Source organism: Mastacembelus armatus, chromosome 21, assembly GCF_900324485.2.
Source record: "Mastacembelus armatus chromosome 21, fMasArm1.2, whole genome shotgun sequence".
Taxonomy (NCBI): domain Eukaryota; kingdom Metazoa; phylum Chordata; class Actinopteri; order Synbranchiformes; family Mastacembelidae; genus Mastacembelus; species Mastacembelus armatus.
This window is the reverse complement of record NC_046653.1, coordinates 27614796-27628410: the sequence shown is the minus strand read 5'-3', so window position 1 is coordinate 27628410 and position 13615 is coordinate 27614796. Positions and strand designations below refer to the sequence as shown.

General features: G+C 47.1%; 1 protein-coding gene across 3 annotated transcripts in view; it reads right to left on the bottom strand.

Annotated features, from left to right (window-relative positions):
* Nucleotides 1-13615, bottom strand: part of enox1 (ecto-NOX disulfide-thiol exchanger 1) — a 53896-nt gene that overhangs the window by 19089 nt on the left and 21192 nt on the right. For all 3 annotated transcript variants that reach the window (XR_003294995.2, XM_026296531.2, XM_026296532.2), the window contains exons 2-6: nt 5911-6033; nt 5289-5426; nt 1553-1720; nt 992-1198; nt 469-702 (exon numbers count right to left, since the gene is read on the bottom strand). Coding sequence is in view for 2 of the 3 variants with exons in the window: in XM_026296531.2 (XP_026152316.1) it covers nt 469-702; nt 992-1198; nt 1553-1720; nt 5289-5426; nt 5911-5920 (757 nt within the window). In the remaining variant the exon portion in view is untranslated. The remainder of the gene's footprint in view (nt 1-468; nt 703-991; nt 1199-1552; nt 1721-5288; nt 5427-5910; nt 6034-13615) is intronic.

Here is a 13615-nt window from a genome sequence, read left to right as displayed (position 1 = left end):
CTTTACTAGCACAGGATCACACCTGAACCCTGATCCGGGAGTTTCCATCAGTCCTTTGGTTGTGTTGCTGCTCTGTATGAATCACACTGCAAAAACTGCAGCAGGACAATAACGTGTGTGTGTCTATAAATCACACTGCAGCTTTTCAGACTGTTCACTGCTGCTAAGGATCAATATCTGTGCAGGTTTCTAAATGATTCATTTGTACTTGTTATGACCCAGCAGGAGCTTACACACACACACACACACACACACACACACACACACACACACACACACACACACACAGTGACCTCTACAGAAGCTGTACATGAGTTTCCACTGATGTGTTTCAGTCCCTCTGCCTGTATTATTTTTCCTCAGCACAGGGACCAGACTGGACCAGACTGGACTGGGCTGGACTTAGCAGCAAATGTTCCATGGTCTGTTTGCCCCTTTAAAATAAAACCAGACTTTGTGTCCGCTCACCTTTCAGTCTCTCTGCCAGCAGCGCCGCCTCATGTTCAGAGTAGTGCACTATGGGGGGAGGGGACGGTGGCCGCAGCCGATCTTCATGGATCTTGCGGCGGTGTCTCTCCTCTCTGGCCAATAAGCGCTGTTTGCACTCCCATTCATACAGGTCGTCTCTGGCCTGGGCAAAGTCCACGTGGATCCTCCCCGAGTCCTTTTTATCGGTGCTGGATCCAATACGCATCCGATAACCTGCAGGGGGAGGAAAAGCACACTGTTTTCTTTTCACGTCATCACAGTGTCTCAGTAAAGCAGCAGAACTGACAGTGATCAGCTGCTGTTTGCAGTGGACCCATGGGTGCACAGACAACTGTCCCTGGATCCCTGTGACACTGAAGGAAACTCTATGAAGCTCTGCAGCCTCTGATTTATGGAGCTTTATTGTGGAGGGACACACCAACATGTGCTTCATGTGATGTGACTGAGGTTAATTTCACACAGCAGACAGCTGACAACATGGACGGTGTGTGGGGCTGCCCACCTGACAGGTAAATGGCCTTGTCCACCATGAACTCCTCACTGAAGCGGATGTGGCAGAAGTTCTTCTTGCTCTTGCGGACGGCGGTGATCTCCCCGCACTGGTCGAACACCTCCCTGATGATTTCCTCTGTGGCGTTCTCCGGCAAACCTCCCACAAACACCGTCTTACAGCCGGGTGGGCGTTCCCGTGTGGATGGAGGGGGTAAGTCTGAAGATCAATGATCACAGTGATTAGCGTCTCAGTGTGAGATGCCTTAGTGCAGTAAGGACAGTGTGTGTTGGTCTACAGCTGCCTTTGCTAGAGCTGTATGATCATTTCCTCTGACCTTCTGTTGGCAGCCCTAACCCTGTACATAAAGACGAGCTTTGGGAAGTACCTTTACTTTCTGCCTGCAGACATCACCTCACCGTCATGTCATCATGTCCCTCCTCCCCCAGTGCTCCAAGTGAAGTCAAACCAGGTTCTGAAGACCCACTGAATCCCTGACTGGCTCTAACAGAAGCCCCCAGCTGATGGCTCAGAGTGTGTGTGTGTGTGTGTGTGTGTGCGCTGGGATCTTACTGGGGTTCTGCGGGAACAGAGTGCAGCTCTTGCAATGGATGATCTCCTTGATGACCGGCATGTCAGGGGGCACAGGCGGGGGAGGAACCAGGCTGATGCCCGCCATCATGGGGTTGATGGGTGCGATGAGGCCCAGCCCGGTGTCGAACCTCTGGATGCACAGAGAGTCTGTAAGACACAACCACACATCGATGTCATCACAGTGTGACCAGACTGGATCTGACTGCTGAGTGTGGGAAACATTTCCTAAAGCCCAAACCCTCCATCTTCGTTAGACAGAATATCTCTAGCACAGCAGACAGAAAAGAGAGGACGAGGACAGGACTGGATTAATGGGAAGCAAAAAGGAAAAGAGGCTAAAGAAGGAAAAAACACAAGAGGAAGGAGAAAATGTGTGTTGTCAGGACAGAGAGAGAGTGAGGAGGAGAGGAGAAGATAAACAACAGGAGGACAGAGGCGACAGCAGCAATGTTTCAACTGTCAGGGGAAAATAAAGCAGGGTGGTGCTGCGTCGCGTGGTCCTATCTCCAACACTGCAATAACAACAGGAGGGACAGAGCATCTGCTGCCCACGCCGCCACAGCAGCAGGGAGAGCAGTGATTCAGATTCCAGGCGAGGGAAGCTGTCACACAGGGACAGGACCAACGTCCCTTCTGGAAATGAAACAGAAATAAATGTTTCTGTTGCTGCTCAAAGCAACGGGCAGTGATCGAATGCTCCGCAGACTCAGTGTGAAAGCTTCAGCTGAAACAATCATCAGCACACAGGAAGTCCCCTCTGTTTGGGATAAAGAGAAGAGGAAGCCTTCATGACTGATAACAGCCAATAATGTCTGACTGGACGGGCAGGAAGACACTGCCAAAATAAAAGCTCCACTGAGGCTCATTTCTTTAACATTTACTGTGGACAGTTGTCTTCTGCATTGGCCTGAAGTGGCCCCCACTCTGTATGTGTTGCTCTGCACTGATTAAAGACATTGGGTTTGGGGGGGCTGTTATCTAATGTTGGCCTGGGTATGTGCTTCCTGTGAAATCTTCCTAAACAAACGCAGCTTTTGAAGATAAACGGTTTTTACGCAGCTTTTCTTCGGTCAGCACAATCCAAATAATTCCTAAGACATTCACTTCCTGCCAGCATCGCCGTGCTGCCGGCTAAGGAGCTGTAAAACACTTCCTGCACACAGTTTGGTTTGGCTGAAAGGAAAAAGCCACACAGCCTCTGTATTAGTGATGAAAGAGAAACCCTGATCCTCCAGAAACCTGAGGATGCATTCACAGACCCTTCAGGTCTCAGGAAAACTCATTAAAGTGTTGTCTGAGATAACCCTGACAGGTAAATTACACGTCCCGGTGCCACACATTCATCATAATCACACAGAGCTGCTGGTGCTCGCAGCTTTTTCTCCCAGAGCCAAAGTGATGCGAGCCAGGCTCATTTCTCTGGCTCCGAGCGCTGCGGCGGCTGCCAGGGGCAGGAACCGAGGAAAAATGTGGAGAAGAAATAAAAGGCACACACAGGGAGGAGAAAAATGAAGAGCAGAGAAAAGCAGGATTTCTGCCTTGAGCTCTGATTATTTTATGCTTCAGTCTCGCTGGGAAACATCTGGCAGTAATTTCCCTGAAGGTGAGATCTGGTCTGTCACACCCAGAATCCTACAGCGAGTACTGACCCAGTCCACCAACAGCGTCTGGTTTTCACCGGGGCTGTTTTCTAGTGAAGGCTCGAAGAGCAGGGGTCCATTTTATTACAGTACAGTTTATTTGTGTCTTTCTAATATGAGCTGGAGCTATTGAGACTGAAGGACAAAGGTTTCAGGTTTCCAGCTTCTCAAACATGATGATTTGCCTTGTTCTTACTTTGCTGGAGCGTTGGACTGTTGGTGCGACAGAGCTAGCACAGACAGGGACGCAGTATTTCCTGTCTCACACAGAACAATCAATAAATCAAGAAGATTATTGTCGCTGCACGTCAACAGTGACAACAGTGCAAAGCTGCTGTAAAGATCTAAACGTGTGCATTTATGTGTTGACAACTTAAAGGACATGTTCAAGTTTGTACTTCTATAATTTTATTAACACAATAACTTTGTTGTGAAGTCAAACCCTGTATTGACATATATTAGCATTCATGGCTAAAGAAGAAAAGGATAAGAGCTTTTGTTCTTGACAGAGACTAAACCCACAATCAGCTAAACCACATTCACTCTTTGCTAAGTGGAAACATGTTTCCCTCGTCCTCGTTTCTTTCAGCGAATGTTTCCAAACGTAATGTAAAGAGGGAGGAGAGCTGCAGCTGTTTCCAGAGGTGGAGTCATCATTTGAATATTTCTGCTCCCGTCCAGAGGAATTAGGTTGTTGCTGTGTGTCCGTCCTTTCTACAGCTTCTCTCAGTTAAATCCATGCATTCAATTATTCTGGGCTTAACACAAAAACACCACAAATCTCCCACATGCTCATTTCATAAACCCCCACAATGCAGCGCTACACAACGACAAAGCCCGAGCCGTTATACAGTCGGAGAAACAGACACGCTCAGACAAATCCCTGTGTCACACTGAAACAATTTACACACACACACACACACACACACACACACACACACACACACACACACACACACACACACACGGGCTGGTCTGGGTGTAGCAAGTCCACACACTGACCCAAGTATTGACTGTATTTCATCCTCTGCAGTACACAGTCCCTGTCACTCCCAGAGTGATATAAGTACCATGATGTAATATCATTACTGCATTACCATCACCCTGGTACTACTATCACTGCTGTATCGCCTGCTGCCATTGCTCAACCTTCTGTTAACCACAAGTACCACTGCTACTGAAGTATTGCCCATTCTTTTACTGCTACTACTGTCACTACAATTACTGTGACTACTACTACAATTCTAATACTGACAGTACTACAACACCTGGCTCCTACTGCTGCTGCAGTTTCTACTGTTACTGCTATTGTTAGTATTAACCCTTCTTCTTTTTCTGTTAGTGCTACTGCATACTGTACTTCTATTAAAGTACTTTTACTAAAGTAGAGTATGCAGTAATGCAGTACAAACAATCCACATAGTCCAAAACACAAGAACCTAATAAATATAATCCAACAACTGAACCCGAGTGCCTTAATAACTGATTTTATCTGAATGACTGAGCTGTTTGTCTGAGGGACTTCATCAAGAGTCTGATCACTAAAAGCAGCTGCTGTCAGACCTGAGCTCAGAGCGGCAGCACAGTGACAGCGTCTCATCTAAATTCAGCAGGAGGCGTCGACAGACGAAGCGTGATGCTGCAGGTCACACAAACGACATCAGCCGTCTTTCTACTTCATTTTGTTGTAGTACCTCAGCTACAGATTTCTAGTTTTTCTACCAAATATTTGTACTTTGTATGACTTTGGTGACATGAACAGAACAAAACTAAAGCTCTTTTTAAAACTATAAATCACAGTTGGCTTAGACAGCAGCTGGCCTTTTTAGTCCATATATTCCTTTTCACTGTCAAAACCTGCTGCCTACATTACCCACAATGCACCTGTCCCACTGACAGCTGGGTGATTTTACAGCACAATGCAGTGCTGCCGACACACACTGAGAACATCAGTGTGCTTCTCCTTTAAGTCCTGACAGATGTGATGGATTATATAAGCTGGAACACACCCTCCATTCCTCTGTACACATGATCCATTTTGCATTTGGTACAATAAGAGCTCAGAGAGAGGGTACCTGAAACCAGCTGCTGCCCGCTGATGCCCACAGGTACGATGCCCAGGTTGTTCATGGCTGTGGTCCAGGCTCCATGATCAGTGACGGGGACCCTCAGGTGGTTCTGCTCAGCACCTAGACTGCCTACACCGTCAGCTGCTACACCAGAGAGCAGCAGACACACAGACGTTAGTGCAGAATCTGAGGTTATTGACCCATGTCAGCTGGAGACAGACTTTAAACTGGAGGTCGTCTTATATTTGAGGACAGTTAGAGATTTGTTTAGAGAGTATCAATGTGCCACTGAGTTTATATGCTCTTATTAATTATGAAACCTGCCCTTGCTTTTTTTTTGTAAATGTGAACAAACTGTAGATGCCGACCTCCACACACCAGGGGGCGCTGCAGCCAGAGGCTAATGATGGCTCATCCACCTTAACATGCAGCAGTTTCTGAAAGCTGCAACTGGTTTTAAATAGATTCATGAGGAATGGGAACATGTTTCTAACCAAACCTTGACCCTCTTTAAAAGTTTGTGAGAGACAAGACCTCACATTCATGAAGAGGGTCTGTTTATAACCACAGTCCTCTACAGTCAGGCCTAGATCACCATTTTCAAAGCGCAGTAATGACTGTGATTTACCACTGGCCATAGCAGGTGGTCTCCTCTGGGCAGTCCTCTCATCAGATCCTTGCTCTGGCTCTCGGAGCGATGGCAGGGTGGGCGAACACTCGGGCTCATCCAGTCCCAGCGACAATCACCGTCCTGTGGAAGAAAAGGCAAAGTTAGAGTTAAGATGACGGCACAGTCAGAGAGGAAATTCTTGAGAGCAGTGATGATTCATGGGCTGATGCAAAACCCAAGAAATCTTTACATAATTAAGAAGCAAAGCCACAAAGTCCCGGCTGACTTCCCAACAGGGAGAGCTGCTTCAAACACACACACACACACACTGCAGCTTCTAATCTGTGAAAACACACCAAACTGCTCGTAGCTCCACACACACATTAATATGCAGACACAGACAGGCAGCAGGACCTTTATGTTGCTGTTAGGGGGCTGGCATCTCACTCATTAGCAGCTACCCACCCCTGCGCTGTGCCGAGCTGTCGAAGCCACATGGAAAGCATCAGAGGAGCAAACTGTCAGCGCTCAGTGCCTCCGAACAAATCCCTCATTCCTGTGTGACAGCCGCACTTCAGCTGCAGCCACATCGATAATTAGCCGAGGTCACGCAGGGGAACTGTACTGTTGTTGTTGTTGGCTTGAGACTCTGTGTCCACTGATTTCTTCATAATTCATGTTATTTTAATCCAAATCTAGTTTCTTTTACTGGATGGACACAGATGGGATCACAAGGACCAATTCCTACAGATCTCAGCATGGGACCAGAGACCCAGCAGGGGTCAGAGCAGAGTGTTTGTGCATGGACTGACACCAGGAAACCAGTGGAGCCTCAACACATCCCACTTTGACTGAGACCCAAAGACATCAGTGACTTTTCAGAAGCGACCGCACAGCAAGTCACACAGTCCATAGATGTCCAGTAAACCCCACATGTCCAATCCAAACAGACTCAGCCAATCAGAGACAACCAATCAGACACAGCCAATCAGAGACAACCAACAAGGCACAGCCAATCAGAGACAACCAAACAGACACAGCCAATCAGAGACAACCAAACAGACACAGCCAATCAGAGACAACCAATCAGACACAGCCAATCAGAGACAACCAATCAGACACAGCCAATCAGACACAGCCAATTAGAGACAACCAATCAGAGACAACCAAACAGACTCAGCCAATCAGAGACAACCAATCAGAGACAACCAATCAGACACAGCCAATTAGAGACAACCAATCAGACACAGCCAATCAGAGTCAGCCAATCAGACACAGCCAATCAGAGACGACCAATCAGAGACAACCAACAAGGCTTAGCCAATCAGAGACAACCAAACAGACTCAGCCAATCAGAGACAACCAATCAGACACAGCCAATTAGAGACAACCAATCAGACTCACCCAATCAGAGACAACCAAACAGACTCAGCCAATCAGAGACAACCAATCAGACACAGCCAATTAGAGACAACCAATCACACACAGCCAATTAGAGACAACCAATCACACACAGCCAATTAGAGACAACCAAACAGACTCAGCCAATCAGAGACAACCAATCAGACACAGCCAATTAGAGACAACCAAACAGACACAGCCAATCAGAGACAACCAAACAGACTCAGCCAATCAGAGACAACCAATCAGACACAGCCAATTAGAGACAACCAATCAGACACAGCCAATCAGAGACAACCAAACAGACACAGCCAATCAGAGACAACCAAACAGACACAGCCAATCAGAGACAACCAATCAGACACAGCCAATCAGAGACAACCAATCAGACACAGCCAATCAGAGACAACCAATCAGACACAGCCAATCAGAGACAACCAATCAGAGACAACCAATCAGACACAGCCAATTAGAGACAACCAATCAGACACAGCCAATTAGAGACAACCAATTAGAGACAACCAAACAGACACAGCCAGTCAGACTCAGCCAATCAGAGACAACCAATCAGACACAGCCAATCAGACTCAGCCTGCAGCACCAAAGATTTACATTTACCGAGATGCACTGTCACAATCTTTAGAACACCCCCTTAACCCAAACCCAGGTCTCAGCCCTTAAACAGACCCCTGAAGAAGCACAAAGTGTCCTCAGAAAGACAGAAGAAGCGGCTCACACACATTCCTCCTGCAGGCAGGATTAGGTCCTGATGATATGGAGGGGGATTGTGGAGGAAGCACAGGCTTATGACGAGTTGAGGAGGCTGCTTCTTCGCTCCACTCTGCAGCATCGCACAAGATTCAGGAGTTTATTTTAAGAACGATTTATCTTTCAGTCAAAGCGTTCCGTTAGTAGCAGGCTCTGTGCTGCATGGACTGACAGGAAAACTACTTGCAGACATTCATGTCTATGGAGGCAGGTTGCATTCATAAAATAATTCATGTTAATTCAGACATCTTGTGTCTTCCATATATCATCATTAGCAGAAACTGAAACACTGCAGAATTTAAAATCATCAGTCTTTCCTGTTTATTCAGTTCACTCCCATGTAAACACACACAGGCCTGTGGTCACTATACAGATATAAGGGGCCGATAATTAAAGGAGGTAGAGCCACAGCTGGACAGTGACGATTGCGTTCTGTGTATTTTCTTGGTTACACTGCTATAGATGAGTCTTTGTTATGATTGTTCTTTTCTCATAATTATAAGTCAAAAAATGAAGCTCAGTGAACTAAAATGAAAACAGCAGCAGAATTTGGCTGACACACAGGAGTCAGGCTGATCTGAGGCTGACGTATGACACACACTCTTTGTCCAGAAACAAATCCTGGGTTTAATGGGCCCCAGCAGTGTAAACAGAGCTGAACACCTGGAGCTGTGGACTGAAGCAGTAACTGTGGTTGTTCAGCTGATTACTTGTTCAGATCCTTCCGATCTTGTGGTTTTTGCTGAACCTTCCATGTGGTGAGAGTGTATTTGTGGATGTAATGTACCGTCACAGACATGAAGGCTGGCTGCCTCTCCTCAGCCCCCAGCAGTTCCTCCCACCGGCACAAACTCTTCTTATTGAACACATTCCTGCATCCTTGTTCAGGTGATGGGTTCAGCTGTCGTCACTGTGGGAGGAAGGATTCACATCCTCAGCTCTTCATTTGTCCAACTCTTTGGGTCCTGACATTCACACCATCATCTCAACTGAAACTGAAGTCTTGGTCCAAAACCGCAGGTCACCATCCGAGTCCCATCCAGAGACTGACAGCAGGGACTGAATGTGGTGTCCTGTCTGCGCTCCATCTCTACGTTCTGCTGAGTCGACTGGACGATGCGTTTCTGCTCATTTTCACTCACCATGAAATATTCACAGCTGAATGCATGTCCTGTTTATTATTCATGAGCTCACTTGACATCACTGAATCATTCACAGAGACACACGTTTTGATATTTGCTTACTATGAAATGCTTCGCTGGACAAAAACACTGATGCCCAGTGAGTGATGCACACAGACACACACAGGCCTGTCCACTGCAGTCAGACCCACAGACCACCTCTGTCATGTTAGTGCTGCTGGTAAGGAAGGAACTAAGTCAGGAAATTTGTCATATTTGTTTTTATTCCTTTCTAACAGGAATTTCTTTTGTTCTGTGGTCATTTACTTTCTGTGAAGCTTTCGAAACTTTGAAAAGTGCTCGATAAATGAACATTACGAGCTGGTGAACATAGTGGAACATTTAGCAGCTAAAGAGCCAGAGATTTCGCTTAGGAGGTGGTGGAGACCAAACCCAGAGCTCAAAGTGCGGGAACACTGGGCTGAGATCCATCAGGTGGAATCAGACACTGGTCCACATTGATCATAATAGAAAACTGTTTGCAAACGAATCTGAAATCTTCATTATCCAGTCGATCAGTGCCGAGTGACGGAGTAAGAAGCATCTTGCCCGCAGTGAAAATCGGTCTCATCAGCAGCTGAGTGGTCGACACATGTTCACAATCAGAATATTTTATTTTTAAATAAAACAAACCCATAAATCACAAATCAGTATCAGTTTTAGCTTCCACACAGCGTTCCAGTTCTTTTCAGTTCAGCTTTGGGATGTTCCACAAATTCCATCTGCATTAAAAATGTTGACGATGAAAATCTGTAAGCATTCAGGCTTCAAAGACAGTTTCCAAGCACGTCCTGCCTTCAGCAGACTGATAAATGATCACAGATCCTCACAGGCTGGCTCAGGGAGCTGAAGCTTCCTGGAAAAAGGCTGAAATAACTGAAACTGTCTGACTTCATGACGAGTCCACAGACACTCAGTGAGCAGTCCTGTACCTACAGCAGCAGGTCACACGCTTTGACCGACTGTGTCTGTGGAGGTGAATTCAAATGACTTCCTGTTATTTCGTTCCCATTGACAGCGTCTGAAATGACAGGTGGTCATCATGTGGCTGAATAAAGCTCTTACTGCTTATTACTACAGGGCTGCCACATACAGACACAGTCCTCAGATATCAGCACAGTTGTAAAACGACTCACATGACGACCTGTGGCATGAGGTTCTGACAATCTGACACTGGTACACTGACACCACTTTTCATTTTGTAGTTGATCTTTGTAAATATCTTTGGTGTTTATTGTGTTTAATGTCACAGGGCTGCGTTCAGACCAAATCCAGCTGCTAATGACCAGTTACAGGCCAAACAATCATTATTCCCTGATGAGCAGACTTATGTGTATCTGGAGACATGGCAGTGCAGCCAGTAACAGATATCAGTGCAGACTGGAAGGACCAAAGCACCAACAGCACCACCCTGCAGCCACGGGGCTCCCAGGGGGAAACCAGTGATGGTGGATCCATCCTCGGCTCATCTGTTACTCATCAGGATCAGAGTTATTGCTCTGTATGAATATGTATGACAGTATGCTGTACACAGCAGCTCGCTCTGTACCTACAGATACACACACAGACACTATGTCGTTCAGCTTCAGTTCACTTATTCTGAAGCTTTAGGATCAGAGTTTCCTGTGCGGCTGAACTCTCCACACGCCTCAGCTGCCGACGTCCTGCTGCTCCACACTCATAACACACATTATACAGGCATCGCAGCAGCTCCCCAGTCCAAGACCAGGCCTCATGTCATCACCGTGGCCACTAGTGCAGAAATGTGAAACAGGACAGTTTGTCTCCTTCTGATGCTTCACACCTAAAGACTAAACACAACACATTTTTATACAGTTTGCTTCCTCTCGTCTTTCGTACGCTTCATTGCGGCTGGTTACCATGGCGACTAACTGATGCAAGCCAAACAAGCGCTGAGGAAAATGCTGTGAATCTCCATGTTAGTGTTTGCTGTGCAGGTCTACACACACATCCTGCACACACTCTCACTGATGTCACACTGGAATTATTTGCAAAATGGCCGCAGCAGCAGAAAACCTCCTGCATGTCGCTGTGGTTTCCTCGCCCTGTGCTCCTCAGTGTATTCAGCGGAGAGCACACACTCTAATCTATGCAGGGCCTGCCATTTCCAGTGTGAGTGGGACTCCTCTTTACCCTTCAGCTGAGAGACAGGGTCACGGCCCAGATATCAGTCAGCGCTCGCTGCAGCAAATTACTTCTAATAAAGCCTTTAGAAAGGCACTATTAACCAGAGAGACGTAGAGAGAGAGATGGGCTCCTGCCATGGCATCAAATCCAATCAACTCCAATCAAATCAAAGCATCCAGAGACACAGGCCAGCCCAGACCCCATAATGATCCCTCAAAGAAGCGGAGCATTTCCATTCAAACAGCCATCAGCACAGGAACAGCTGAATCCAAACATGCTGGCAGCTGTTCACAGACACAGACCACAGCTGCTTCCACTGCTGCCTGCTCTCTGTTTCAACAGCCAGCAACCACAGGACCAGGCAGAAAACCCACAATATCTGACGTTAACCATCGGTCACCCAGCTCTGAAAATGGGATCAATTGTTGCTTTTCTCTTTCATGTCATGTGGTTTGACTTGATCTTATCAAGCACCAGAACAGATCTTTCATAATAAAAGTCTAAAAGTGAGGCTCAAAGGATATGAGTTTCTCCTTTCGAAGTAGACTTTTAATGTGAAAATCTGCAGGAAGTGTTAACTGCAGAAGTAATGAAAAAACTTCTGCTACATGATTCCCTCCTCAGCTCTAATGTTAACGTTAACCAGCCTTTACATTTTGCTAGTGGCACACAGGCTCAGGCTCCTGTAGCCTCCTCAGCATTCTCTCACATTTCAGTTTCGTCAGTGTCTCCTTTTCCTCCACAGGCATCATCCCTTCATCAGGTTACAGTCCTGAAGCAGCACTCGGAACCAGTCGGGGCCTAAAATTAGCCGTGAGAAGCTGCATCACAGGTCAGTCCGACGCAGAGGCAGCTCCACAAGCCTGCAGCCAAGGCCTTTACTGTGGTAACACCTGTCTCCGTCATGTGGCCCCGGCCTTCCACAGGAAATCCAGGTGTAGATCATAGTGTGGTTGTTCATGTTTTATCAAATCACTTCTCAGGGTTCTCCTCGAAAAGGTCTGGACTGGCCATCAGCAGCAGCTCCACCAGCTCAACATTAAAATATTTCAGATTCAGCACAAGCGATGAGATAATGGCAGCTCCATCACTCAGCCTGTTAGACGAAGGTGAGCAGAGGCAGCTAATGCACAGCTGGTGTCAGTGTGGGAGAGCGCTTCATGCAGCTCAGTTACACTGCTGCTGCTCTTTAGTCTCAGAATCAATCCACCATGAATTGCTTAAAATTCAAGCAATGCTATTAGTGCGGCTGCTGCTCGTGTTTCGAATCCATTTAATCCACTTAAGGCCTGAGAGGCAGTTTGGGGGGGAAGGGGGGCGGAGCAGTCTCCAGTCTGTGCAAAGACAAACCAGGGAACCAGCAGCAGCCTGGTGTGCGTGACCTGCCCATCTCACAGTGATGCTGCCCTGCTGCTTCAGTGAAACTAACTGGTCTGATCCTGGTCCAGAAACCTGCCACCGATGAACAAAGTAGGATGTGCTGGAGCCACAATGTGTTGTGTTCAACAGTGAACAGGAACACAGAGCCGAGTCGTTGGCTCCAAGTGACAAGTGGCCACAGCTATTTACTGCGACAGGCTGCAGCTTGTTAGAGGTGGGAAAGACTGGCAGCCAACAAATCACTGCTGCAGTGAGTTGCACATGATGAAGTGAGGATTAACCTCAGTACAGTAAAACACACACATCAAGGCAGACACCTCATTAACACAATGAGAACAAAGGACTGTTATAGCAAACGATGTCACACATTTATGTTCCTCAACGCAGGTTTTTTAAGAAAGTGGAAGGCTCATGCTTGATTCAGAGGGAGCCCTTGATTTGGTTTTACACTGACTCGCTTCCTGTGCAGCGTCACACACTCAAACCTGCTCTGATAGGACATGCTTGCGTCAGGACGAGGGTGTGTTTGATGCTCATGATGAGGCAGCGCTCGGCTCAGTTGCCTCTGACACTGATCCTTTCCACCTGCGACACGACGCGGCTTCATTACCTTCTGACTGGCACGTTGATTAAAAGACTGGGCACCAGTTCATTCCAGTAGGATCAGCACAGTCCGCTGCAGGAGGTGGAATCGTGACGGGCTCATGCTGCTGGACTCTGAACTGCAGAGTTGCACCAATGACAGTTCTGACCTGAGCCCCAAGGCCAAGCTGCAGGAAGCATTGCTGCCATGTTTCTTTCAGCTCCAGGACCTGCTGCACAAACACACACTGGTGACAAATCCA